This window comes from Armigeres subalbatus, chromosome 1 (genome assembly GCF_024139115.2).
Source record: "Armigeres subalbatus isolate Guangzhou_Male chromosome 1, GZ_Asu_2, whole genome shotgun sequence".
Taxonomy (NCBI): Eukaryota; Metazoa; Arthropoda; class Insecta; order Diptera; family Culicidae; genus Armigeres; species Armigeres subalbatus.
Window position 1 is genome coordinate 255,542,813 of NC_085139.1, and position 13,712 is coordinate 255,556,524.

The following is a 13,712-nucleotide window of genomic DNA, read 5'->3' on the forward strand; positions in this document are numbered from 1 at the left end:
CACACAGTGGAAGGTGAATCCGCCTTATGCTCCTCATATGGGAGGTATATGGGAGCGGTTAGTACGCTCAGTGAAACTGGCATTGGCAGCCATGGAGACATCGATAAATCCAGATGATGAAACTTTTCAAACCGCATTGACAGAAGCTGAATCCATCCTAAACACACGGCCGCTTACATATCTACCATTGTATTCCGCAGAGAGTAAAGCGCACACACCCAACCATTTCCTGCTTCTTAGCTCGAAAGGAGTATGCCAGCCAGTCGCTAATCCGATCGTAGTGAAGCCAACACTTCGGGCCAACTGGAACCATGTGCGCTTTATGCTGGACCGTTTTTGGACAAGATGGGTTATCGAGTATCTACCGGTCATTGCAAGGCAGTCGAAATGGTTCGGTGAAACTAAGCTCATACGAGTGGGATATTTGGTTATAGTAGTGGATGAGGCAAGTAGGAACAGCTGGGAACGAGGAGTAGTTGTGAAAATGAACCTTGGAATAGATGTGCGCATACGGAACGCAGATGTGAAATCGAAGGCAGGTGTATTTCTTCGTTCAACAACTAAGCCGGCGGTCTTGTACGTTCTAAAAGAAGATTGTATGGCTGAAGACAGAACTTCAAGAAAACGGCCGGGTATATGCGCAACGATTCAAGACCCTTCGTCGTCGGCGAACGGTTTTAGCTCAACCCTGAAATCAACCGGGCGAATGATAAACTGACATCGTCAAGAGTAAACGTCACGGGGAATGGTTGGCAAAAATAGCTATCTAATACGAATATTCAAGAAAGAAGATTCGATTCGCTAAACCTAAATCAATTATTCTAAAGTTATTATCTTTAAATCTTATATTCTGAAGTGGTAAACTAGAATTTGTTTTTAATATTATATGGGCATTCACAACCACGAATTACATTTGTTACAAGTAGACGGACAGTTAACGTAGAAGACAACAAATGTAAGTTCGCTTAAAATTAATCATGCAAAAAGAAATTATAATAAATACTAATTTCAGCTTAAAGCCTACTCAAAGCAAATAACGAATTTTCTGGTTAAGAGTCCGAAACGTGACCGTCTTCGTAACAAAGTGTCTTTGCTTACAGGTCCACCACTCCCATTTTTGACCCTTCATACAGCAATATGTTTAATTCAAAATGATATTGAAATTTGACCTTACTATTAAGTGGAACCACATGCAGAACAAGACTCCATCTAGGATAGTGGCTAATTACATACAGGGGTTAGACAAAAAGGTTGAGATAGGCAAGTTTTGTCGAAGTTCAAATCAGCATAACTTTGCGTAGAAAAATCCGATTTCGATGAAATTGGGACTATCGGACGCGGAAACTCTTCTAGTTTATTATCCCCATGCAAAATTGGCCACCGGAGATGTTCCAGGTTTTCCGAGAATATGTTAAAAATGCATTTTTATTCTGCTTGTCATTTTATGTGACGTTTACTGACATCTTGTTTTTTGCTTTCCCCAGAAACTAGAACTAATATGCGGACCAAAGGTGGCTGCAGATCCAAAATCCATTAGGTATACACAGAGATATGGCCATTTTCGTGAAAACGGTACGGGATTGGCCATACACCCTGAACAAATGTCACCTTCGCAGAACACCCGGAACCTGTTACAAATTGGTCAGAGATTCTTACAGTCCTTAAAATGTATCTTTAATAAAGATCCTATATCCATCATCTTGCGAAAACATGAATTTTGACACCCGGGAAGGCCCTTGGAACTTGTTATAAGCGTGGCAGTGGACATTATCATTTTGGAAATGTTTCTGTAATCTGTAATCTGTAAATTTGCATTATTCCGATCTATTATAATTTCATCATGTTTCCGGGACCGTTTTTACGGAAATGGCGATATCTCTGTGTAGTTTTTATGGATTCTTGATCTACAGCCACCATTGGTCGGCATATTAGTTCTAGTTTTTGGACAAAGCATAAAACTTGATGAAAGTAAACGTCATATAAAATGACAAGCAGTGGAAAAAAATGCATCTTGAACGTACCCTCGGAAAACCCGGAACATCTCCGGTGGCCGGGAACCAATCTTAGGTTTTGCATAGGGATAGTATACTCGAGTTTCCGAGTCCGATGGTCACAACTTTATCAAAATCGGATCATTTTACGCAAAGTTATGCTGACTTGAACTTCGGCCAAATTTTGCCTATCTCAAACTTTTTGTCTAACCCCTGTACATATGTACATACATACAGATCTGTCGTTGATGATGTTAACTCGTTGAGGATGTTAATATTAAACAATTTTCAAACATGTTTATCTTAGAAGCATGCAGGCATATGGAGACGCATGGTGCATTGTTTCATCAACTTCTTGTGACTAAACTTTTTGTGCAAAAATTAGAGGTTTATAATATTCTGCATAACAGTGAGAGCATATTTGCATCAAGTTATGTTCAAATAAATACCCTGAGGTTAAGACCAATTTGAAGTTTCACAGGGCTAATGGTAAAATACGGAAGTTTGGTATCTGATTTGAACAGTAGGAAATGGTTTTGATGAAACATGCCTTACATTCGCTTACAACTCGACAGTTCAGGTATTAAATTGAAGTCAATTACTTGTACTTTGTGATGCGTATGGAATTGTCTGCCACAATTCGCTCTTGACAAGATGCAGTTATATCAAATATGACTAAAAATCCTTGAAAACTGTTATACCTTTTTTATTTTTGAAGTTTTTATGTTGCTACAGTCACCAAACAACGTGTTTGAATATTGTTGAACCTTGTTTTTGATACGGGTGAGTTCTGGTGTCAAAGTGCCTTTTATATTGCGTTTCGAGTCTTCAACGAGAAATATAAAGCAGACGAAGTTACTTGCCATAACCCTGTCATAACAAACAATCACGCTCAAGTGAATGGTACGACGGAAAATCTGTGAGATCTTCAAAAACTTTTTGACCAATCTGTTCTAGCTCGGAGACTGTTTCCAGGGATGTATACTGATGAAGTATGCGCAGATCACGAATCTATTCTTATCAGGCGGTCACATGATTAGAAGCGGTTGTTTACTCGAGAGCGTATGCGACTAGCGGCGTCCAGTTGCAACATCTCCCATGGATGCAGCGTGGCGATAGCTTTTCTATGGTTGAGGCCGTCATCTTGGGCTTAATTCAGAATATGCAAAAGTATTCTCTGTCGTGCAGCAAAAAGTTTGTATTAAATTACTTGCTCGTATTCAGATTCATAAAATATATGCGAATCATCATACTTGCAATAATTTGGAACATATATGGCATCAATTCCATCTTGAAAATGTTGCTGCTGTCCTGAGCATTGTTGTACAAAGTAATTTTTGCGCGATGCCCTTTTAACTGCTTTGGTGATCACCAGAAGTATTCATCTAAGGCTTTAAGAATTAGGATGTATTGTAGACAAGTCAAGCCATGATGTCTGATGGAGAAATTACTTTTTTTGGTGAATGTCTTACCGCCAGAACAGTGGGAATGGCATTTAAAGAAAACACAGTTTTTGCACTATCTGCGTCTGAATAATTTACGCTCTTTTAGAGAACCATTAATTATAAAAGAATTGAATCGTGAATTTAAGTAGTACGTATTTAAATATTTGCATCCACCGGTTTCAGAGCCGGTGTCAACGCCTTCTCATAGCCGCCCACCAGTTCTTCTTCTTCCCAAACATCGTCAACAACGGGAGGAATTTGGTTGGGCCCTATAACGCCTATGCGATTTTATTTTTAGTGCTGCTTTAAGCCAAAACGTCTTGCCCAATTTCATGCCGCAAAACAGCCGGAATAGAATCGCACAATAATACTGAACAAAGTTTTCCCGAACGTTCACACCAATACTAAGGCGCAGTTACAGAATAGAGGAGATTGGTATAATACATGCTCTTGTTTTTCAATCCTTTTAACTTAATTTAAAACTGTTTCTCAAAGTTGGAGAGAAATTGCTTATCACTGAGCTCATCTGATATTTGTTTAGAAGGAAGGATATAAGAAAAACATTTTTTTGTTTACTTTTCTTTTCGCTTATAAAATGAAGCTGTGAAGGAAATGAACGTAGATTTTTTTCATACTTTAGAGAAAATAACGTATATCAGATGAAGCAACATTTTAAAGATGCAACAGTCTAGAATGTTTGCTGAAATATGTTGTTTGAGTGCTTCATCAAGTTTTATTTCGTTCGACAACTATTTTCCGCAATGGAAATATATTAGACCACGTTCCCCTCGTGACGGGACTCTTCCATTTTTCCTCGCTACTCTGAAGGAGGTTATTTTTATCCACCCGGCAAATTTTCGCTTCAAATCCGCCGACTCTGAACAACACCGTCACTGTATTGGTGCCACGTAGTAGGTGGCACCCCAAATTAGGCTAAGTAGTCATCAATCAGCCGACAAAGAGTCAAACCAAACAGGGAAGAAAATAGCTTTTTGGGTCACTGCATACGCCATTCACTTACCTGAAGGTGCTTTCCGCTAGGCCCCGTACGTAGTCCGAGAATACGGCCTGGGGTATGAACGTCTGACCGATCACCTGCTTTCGCAACGGTTGTCCGAGCACGGTAGCTCCCTGAAAAATCAAAAGAAGGAAATCAGAGCGGAAATTTATGGTTTTACGGAAATTTCTCTGAATTTTCGCACTAGTGAGCCACATTCCCAACCAGTTACAGTACCTGTCCAATTAAACGGAAAATTTATGATCTCCAACACTGAAAATCACCGGTTTGACCTCAAATGGCGAACCGCAGACGTAAGAAACGATCCTAGCTGCAATAACTCACGCACGTTTTTCCGCAATTTCCTTGCGCGGAGGAAAACAGCAGCTCTAGATGCGGATAGAACTTCTGCTAGCACCGTGAGAGAATGCGAACGAACTGCGAAACGACGATCGTTTTGGGATCGGACTCGGACTATCACCCCCGTGTGCTTTGGTCGGTGCATTTGCGTTCAAAATTCTCAGTTTTCCACACGCGCTTGATCATTTTCTCTTGCTCTCTCATGGGTGGTGTTTTTCCTCCCATGCCAAGAGTCATTGTCGCGCCGCCGTGGGTTGACGTTCGGTGTGTCAAAGTGTGCGAATTGTTGTTTTTCTCAATATTTGCCATGGTAGACGCGTCGACTCGCCCAGCGTGGTCGGCCATAGAGCAAAAAAGGAATCGAACGAAACAACATCGGGAAATGGGAAAAGTCGCAAAACGATCAGGTATGGGATCGTAAGACACAGAGAGTGGCAGACTAATAGGTACGCGTGTTGTTATTGTTTAATGTCAAAAAGCAAAATAGAAATGTGATTATGATTGGGTTAATATATTATGTCATATAAATATTATATATTATTTAATATATTATATATGTTATTAATATATTAGTTAATATATCTATTATCCTTCCTGACGATTTAACTCGCGAACGGGTTAACCGATTGGCAAGATTTTTTCCCAAATCGATTCGTTTTGGGTGCGCAAGGTTTGTATATACGAAAAGTTGTTGAATTTAACAGGGAAAGGTAAAAAGTCATTTGACTACACAGATAGAAAAATCCACTGAAATTTACGCCAAACATCATGCACATAAATGGAACGCCATTATTAGCGTAATTCCGCGCGTGATATAGCCTAAATGTATACAATATTTGACGTGAATCGTCAACGTTGCTTGCAAGTTGTAAGCAAACTTGTTAGGAAGAGGACCATTTCCGCGTCGAATAGTGTAAATTTCTGCATCCCAAGTTTTACGCGCTGTTTACTTTTCATTATTTTTTTCTGTGTACAATTTAGGGTCACCTGTTAAGGAAAGTAAACAATCGCACAGATATTGATCTAGAGTGCGGTGCTGCAAATTGTTTAGTATGTGACGTTTGCAACCCGGGCGAAGCTGGGTATTTTTTGCTAGTTATTAATATACAATTAGTATATTATAGGAAGCATTCTCATCAGTGTATTAATTGTTCACCATTCCTGCGAAGCAATCTTCGGTATTAAGCAAAAGGTGATTGGTATAATTAGCGAGGTCCTCTTTTCCCTTCTACTTGTGGGAGACATGAACAATGGTACCCCTGACTTTTTAAACGGCCACTCGGCTACCGCCATTGATGTGACCACTGCTAGCCGGTCCTTTCTTCCCGTCCTAAAATGGGAAGTTTCCCCCGGACCTCTACAGAAGCAATCACTCACTACCCAAGCACGCCTCTCCTTCGGCTGTCACTAAGAGGCCTCGATGACGTTATTATGCCGCTGACTGGGAATTATTCGATGGCAACATTCGACGCGCGTTATAGAGAAGCACCCCGCTAACGCTATTTGACTTCTCCAAGGTCCGTCCGTTCTCCGTTGGTGGTCGGATGAGACGAGTCGATCCGTCAAGGCCACAAGGGAGGCACTCCTAGCGCTCAGGAAGCTTCCTCATGGACAAATAATAACATGGACAAATAACGTAAGTGCTTTGAAGAACTACACACTAAAATACTACGAATGTCGTACGATCATCCAAGACGCCACTAAATGATAATGAAATGATAAGTTCAATCCCTGATCAAAGGTCGTGATAATCTTGAAGCTGACGGAAGATTTGACTTCCGCCAACACGCCTTTCGCCCGTGGTACGGGGCCAACTCGGATTTCGGCGGATTCGGAGACGTACTCAAAAGTGCCTTCCACCAAGGGAATCACGCCGATATAGTTTTTTAGGATATTTCGAAGGCGTTCCACCAATTTTAATTTGTTACATAAATATGAATCAGTTTATGCATAAGAAAAGCAAAATACGTAAATGAAATATATCCTCAAACCGAATAAAAAATCACCTTGGCCCAAAAACTTCTAGCCGCATCGTGCTGCCAAAAAGCCAGGAGCTTTTTTTTTTTTTTTTTTTTTTTTTTTTAAGTATGGAAATAATTCTTCATCGTTAAAATACATATTCATTTTAATCAAAACGCTCATGTTATTATCTGTGATACTGCCATCCGTCATTTTCATTTCATCTTTTCAGAAATCAAGAAATCTATTTTTCGATCTTTGAATCAGAATGAAGAATATTCCGAACTATCAGTTTCCCATCTCTGAAGACAGCATAAATCCAAAACAAGCTGGTGTTGAAGAAAGGTCCTCCTTCATCCAGGACATGCGAATTGAAACTTGGTGAGAGAATTCCATTATATAATATATTATATATATTTACCAAATTATATTGAAACCATATGATTATTACCAAAAAAAAAATCATCAGGGCACCCGATTGAAGCGATTTGGATAGGAAGAGTGGAATCGCCAACTTCTTATTGTTAACATCTCGTGGATAAAGGGCGGCTCTTCTCCCATCTATTGGGTCAATCTGGGAAGCGAGGGCTAGGCTATATTATTGTATGTACTAACTTTCTTCTGGAAGGAGATTCTCTATTCATCCCGTGGATTCGCATAAGTGTCTCTGCTTATGGAACCACCCCACCCATTTTTGGCCCTTCATACAGGAGTTTGATGAAATACAAACAATAATATAATCATGATCAAATCGTTTGTCAGATATGGCCAGTGCTATCGGCAGGTGCCTTGCTACAATAGATGGTAGTATCATCATCATCATCATCATCATTTCGAAGGCGTTCCACCGCACTTGGACCTCACTAGTGCTTAAGCAGCTAGTGGACTGGGGTTTAACCGGTAACATTCTATTTTTGTTCACAAATTTCTCTCTTGCCGGTCTTTCCGGGTCCTTATCGGCAACTACGGCTATAGGACATACCAGCAGGGATCTGTTCTGGCGGTGACCCTTTCTTCTGAATGCAATGAACGTGGTCTTCAATGACCTACTAAAGAACACCTACGTCTTTGTCTACGCGTACGATATCCTGCTTGTGGTGATCGGAGAGACTCCGGTACGAACGCGTATCCGAACCCAAGCAACAGTTAGTGCAGTTCATCGTTGGGCCTCGTCGGTCGATTTCACCATGTCGGCCGGAAAGTGTCCGCGGGCATGTGCGCAACGGGCGACATTGTCTCTCCGGCCCCAGTCTCAAGAATAACGGGCAGCTGATCCAAACCGGAAACTCATCAAGGTCCTCAGAGTTTTCATCGACCGAGGATTAATTTAGTTTATACTTTATCAAGACCGCAAAGGTCAAACAACAGGGCAACTCGGTATCGTATCGGGCAAGCGTTGATTGACTGCTTTACGGACTGAAGCAGACTTGTGTAGCACGTCTGAAGCTTGTCAGCATATTCTCCCCAGTTTTCAACCAATACCTTCGCATAGTCTCCGGGCTTCTTTTCTCTACACTTGCTGAGGCAGCCTGCGTCAGAGCGGGTGCCCTCCCATTTTGCCACCGTGTGCAGGCAGCTATTTGCCAAAAAGCCGCAGCATACCCGATCAATAATGCTTAACTAAATTATAACAAGGGGAGTTATTTATTTCAGAAAAATATTGTTACAAAATGTGTTATAAATTTTGCTGGTTAGTTGTTAAAATAACAAATATATCAAAAATACCTCTAGCCATAACACAATTAAAACAGAGGTTGATACCTTCATATCAACATTATAACAAACGTTGATATATTTTTTCTGTACAAAAATCTACTTTCAAGGTAATTGCCTACATCACGGATAGAAAGCTGGTACGCTACCACGACGGATTTCCATCCATAATGTAGGCAATTAACTTTGTTCCAGCTATGCATTAATATCGAGCGGGTTCAAGTTATACCACAGATAACAGATGTTGAGGCTAGCATCCCATACTTGTGTAAACATCAGCAACCGTAAATTCAAATGTATTTTAAATTCGGACCGCGTTTGGCAATCGATTGGAGATGGCGCAAGAATCATTGTTATTGAAAACGCAGCCCGATTGCGGCTGTCAAATGCATTGGCTGTGTTCGACGGTTGTAATTCAGCTGCATCCTTATGTACTGCCGCAATCAGTTGAGTAGATGGCAGTAGTGGGCCAACGTATATCAATTCAAAAGTTTACACAGGATTTTCAATAAAATTTGTTCTAGCTTCAATGTCTGTTATCTGTGGTTATACTGAGGGTGACCTCCGGTTTTGATTTCCATGTCTACAAAAAATGTAGGCAGGTATTTCCGTCCATCGTCCAACTCCACTATAGCAGAACGTTTCTCCTGAGCAGGGTTGCCAAATGAAAATCTGTGTTTTTACCAAAAAAAATCTTTTCATCTGTATTTCTCATTAAAAAAATCTGTATCAATATCTGTATTGAAAACAACATGTTAAAATTGAGGGTTTCAAATGATAAAAATTCAATTGAGTGGGCACAAAGTGTTTCAATAAGTTATTGTTCCATACAAATTGTATGTAACTTTTAACATATATAATAAATAACCTATCAACAATATAATCATAATACCGCAAAGCCTTAAATCAAAAGCATTTCTCTTTATATTCAAATAAACTTTAAGCAAGATGTCACTTTTGCTAAGTTTTGACAGGGCAAGTGAATTTATCTTATCAATTCAGTTAATTTCAATTGACTTGACAAAAGTTGAACAAGTTCAACTTTCTTTTCACTCAAGTCAATTGAATGAAGACGCTTAGATATTCAATTTATTCAATTTGAGTGACTTGCCCTATCTCAACGTAGCATGACACCTCTCTGCTTACAGCCCTTTTTTCTGCATCTCTTCACTTTTACATATAGGAAAAACTCTTTAATATCTGTGATAATGTGAACGAAACAAGGCCATTTCCTGTTTCAGTTCTACCACAGGAAATTTCATATGAAACTATACAGCTGTCAGACATGGAGAAATTAAATTCGTAGTTCTGAAACGTAGGTCTATGTAACGCCAAAAAGATATTACAGACTGTTCACGGTGCTGCTAAGAAAAATTAAAATATCTCATAAGAACATTATTTTGTGCTTTTAGTGGAATGTCTTAACTTGTCATAAGACGAGTTCGTAAAATATCTATACAGACAGATCGTGATCCAAAAAATCTGTATATCTGTGTACGCAGATTCTGTGTTTGAAAACCAGTACAAAATCTGTATAAATACAGATTAATCTGTATTTTTGGCATCCCTGCTCCTGAGCCTACGATTTGGTACGTATCACGCTCATTTGAATCTACGCAAAAGTGAGTCAAAATGACTCACTTTAGTATTTTGATGGAAATGTCAAAAAGTGAGTAACATTATATTTATCAAGTGAGTCAATTTTCACTCACTTTTCAGAGTTTAAAGGATAACTCACTTTTGCGTAAATGTTTTCAAACCGTCAAACAGTTTGAAAATTTTCCATTAAAAGGTTATCATATTATTAAAAAGATTTTGAGTTTCGTTGGAAAATTGATGTGGTTAGCAAACCGTAATGGTGGTGATCTGGCTGGGCATGGTCTGCAAGGATTCTTGCAGAACTGGTAGTTCCGTAACTCGATCGATCCGGAGTTGTTTTGTTGATTTTTCGACGACGGAGGATTCAAGGCCGGATTCGATTATTTCTCCAATTATGGCTTTGATGGCGCCCAGGAACTAATGGAACTTGATAGCTCCCATGAACTCGACCTTTGCCCAAGCGGCCCGCGGTGTCATGAATATATGCCTCAAATGTACCGGATCATGATGCAAACGCGCACCAAGACCAGCAAGTGCCAGTACTGCAATGGAACCGCAATGGAGAATATCTTCCGGACCATTGCGTTTCACCTGTCGGTATTGTTAGGGACCGTGATTGTATATTAAAGATATTAACAGTTCATCGGACAGTTCATCGAAAGCGGGTATCCGTCCTAGTGCTGGCCGGCGTTGAGGATGGTCAGACGGTTTCAAAAAAGGATCTCTTCATTACATTCAAGTAAGTTGCTAAGAAGGCTCGTTACGTGCTATTTTCCAACTGTGGATACTCATGTTGTTAAAAGCAACCGACAAAATTAGTGTTGTATTATTTGTTTTCCTTAAATTGTAATACAACAATGAGTTTGTCATCGTTAGATGGTTAAAGGAACAAAAATAATGCGCTGTCTCCATTGTAATGCGTTATGAAATTATCCTTGTTTTATTTTTATATTCACAGCGTATAGAAGTGTCGCTACTTCTGCCGACACGGTTCCGATGTGCACACCGAAACAATCATTTTCCTCTCACAAGCGATCTTCTTTGGCTGGATACGGTTGCAGGGCGTCTACAAAAATCTAATCATCCAGGTGGTCTTGGATACTGACACATCGTAACACACCCGCATCTGTCTCCGTGGCAAGGGAGTCAATAACTGGCACCGGCGACGATTACGTTCAGTTGGAAATCCAGGTCCAGATCATACTGAACAAGCAGTAAGCTCTGATGCAGGTAATAGTGTTTGGTTCTGCTAGATGTTTTAATTGTGTTAATATTTATCCTCGACTCTTATTTATAGGCATACGCAGAATTGGAAGAAGATACACCCGGCCATGTAATGCCAATAAGAAAATGGGGATGTAATGCCAATAAGAAGAAGAAGACCCCCGGCCAAAGCATGGGCGTCACTTTCGCGACTGATGGTTAGTCCTGCTCAGGATCAGGCTCGTCTAGTTCTTCGTCAAACAACCCTAGAAGAAACCATTCGACGTGGTTTACGGCCACTGGAAATTGACATGCTTTTACAATGATGTGTTAGATTAGTAATAACTGATCTAGGAACCAGAAACAGAAATGTACTGTATTTCAAGTCAAATAATAAATTATTAAATGAAATAAGCGAAGCTTCTTTTTTTTTAAATAAAATGTCATTCCATTATCAATCGAAATGCAACCATCATTTTCAAAAGTGAGTAAGATCTACTCACTTTGGACGGCGAAAAAGTGAGTAGGTCTTACTCTAATTTTGACATAATGCTCATATACTCATAAGTGAGTAAACATACGGTTACTCAAAAGTGAGCTGTTCCACTTTTTTCCAAAGTGAGTCAAATTTGACTCACTTTTGAGTTGATTCAAATGAGCGTGTATGAGTTTTACAAAAAAGCGTCTCTTTTATTGGTTTTCGAGACTATGACGAACAGACGAAAATACCTGCCGTGTCCCTATTTTGTGAAAATAATCATAACTAATGTTGTTATAATTTTGATATGAAATCAAACTGGCCGAAGACACTTTTTTATCGAATTATTTAATTTTAACACACGTTGTTTTAAATAACAACCAGCGTCAACCTTCCCCCAGTAGCTAGAGTCCACTGGCACGGAACGAGGAGTTGGCAATCCTCCACAGCCAACATAAATCACTCCATTGTGAGGCGCTTTACAAGGGGGGACAACATGGAAGCTCTACGAAAATCGGTCGCCGAGCTGCTGAACACCGAGTTCAACAAGAACAAGGAGTCGGTTTAGATGTTAATGGGAACAACCTAATGGTGTCCGACAATCTTCAAGTAAAATGTTTATCCGCGTAAATGTTTATCCTTGCTGCCGCACTTGTTTGAACATTCACTTCGGGCTACGGGTAGAAATGAACATGAACCCGAGCGTAGGCTGGATGCTCATGTTTTGCACCGCGATCACAGCGACGCTCGAACGTTGATGTTTTCAGCGCGGCTGCGAGCGCCGCTTTGAGCACGATACAAAACATCGGTTACAATCAACAGACATTGCTTGGTTGGCTTGGCTTAGCATTTTGGTGTTGAAACTCTAGTTTTAATACAATTGAATGATTCGATGATACTTTTTTCGTAAAAGTAGAAAGGAACTTATTTATCATCTTATTATGCGCGTAGATATTTGAAATATTCCCAATGACAGAGTAAAATCACATTCTACAAAAAAACAGGACATTCTAAGAAAAGTCCAACCCCGTACTTCTAACCATTTTTAATTAAATAGCCTTTAGACTGTAGCATTCAGTAATTTTGTATATAGTTTGTAAATAGATTTTGTAAATAAATTAGATTGTAAGTAGGGGTAATGACGGCTTTGGCAGGTTTTGTTCTATTATTGGCAGGGGGGTTTCTTATGACTGATTATGCTCAAATTTGGCCCAAACATTCTTTGCATATCAAAAAATATTGTGGCCAAATTTCATAAAATTCGGTCGACAAAAACCCCCCTGCCAATAATAGAACAAAACCTGCCAAAGCCGTCTGTTCCCCTATACAAATCTTTCAATCGCCAATAAACTTAGATATAATGTTCCCTTGACATAGGCAAGCGAGCATTAATCAAGCAGCCAAGCTTTCCAAGGTCGAGGCCATTTGTTTCCTGGATAAGGTGGGAAAGGGATAGCAGCGCGACTATCTGGTCAAGTTATCAATCGTGCCGATAAAGCCACGATTGTACACAAAGGGGTCGGGAAATGACGTACTTCCGGTTGTGTCCGAGTCCCACCTTCCTTAATCTGAGGATTCATAGACTCGATCATTTCGTCCGTGATTCTCCAAGAAGTTGGAAGTACACGTTTGTTGTTAGTGTTTCGTGTGTTACAAGTGGGATAATTAAAGTGGCGTTAAATATAGTTAATTAATAAATTACCTGTTCGTTCTTTAGTTGCTGTAGGCAAATCAAGTGTACGTGTTATTCGTGTGCGTTTGTAGTAATTAAAGTGCAACAATCAGGTAAAAATGTGCTCTAGATGTGCGAAACGGTGCTTGTGCTCATTATGTGTTGTTCTGCCAGATTGGCTTTATATTTCACCCGCAGCGAATTCCGCGCACCCAAGCGCGCGCTTCATCCCCTACGGACGTAAGATTCCTGGCAGTCGCCAACCGGCCAGAAGCGGACGATCCGTAACTATATC

The 13,712-nt window shown here is 40.0% G+C and overlaps 1 protein-coding gene and 1 pseudogene across 2 annotated transcripts in view; one reads left to right on the forward strand and one right to left on the reverse strand.

Moving 5' to 3' along the window:
• Positions 1-13,712, reverse strand: part of LOC134206846 (uncharacterized) — a 109,213-nt gene that overhangs the window by 12,013 nt on the left and 83,488 nt on the right. For both annotated transcript variants that reach the window (XM_062682577.1, XM_062682578.1), the window contains exon 4: positions 4,458-4,567. In XM_062682577.1, coding sequence (XP_062538561.1) covers positions 4,458-4,567 — 110 coding nt within the window. The remainder of the gene's footprint in view (positions 1-4,457; positions 4,568-13,712) is intronic.
• LOC134218889 (protein tumorous imaginal discs, mitochondrial-like) lies at positions 10,302-11,642 on the forward strand (annotated as a pseudogene).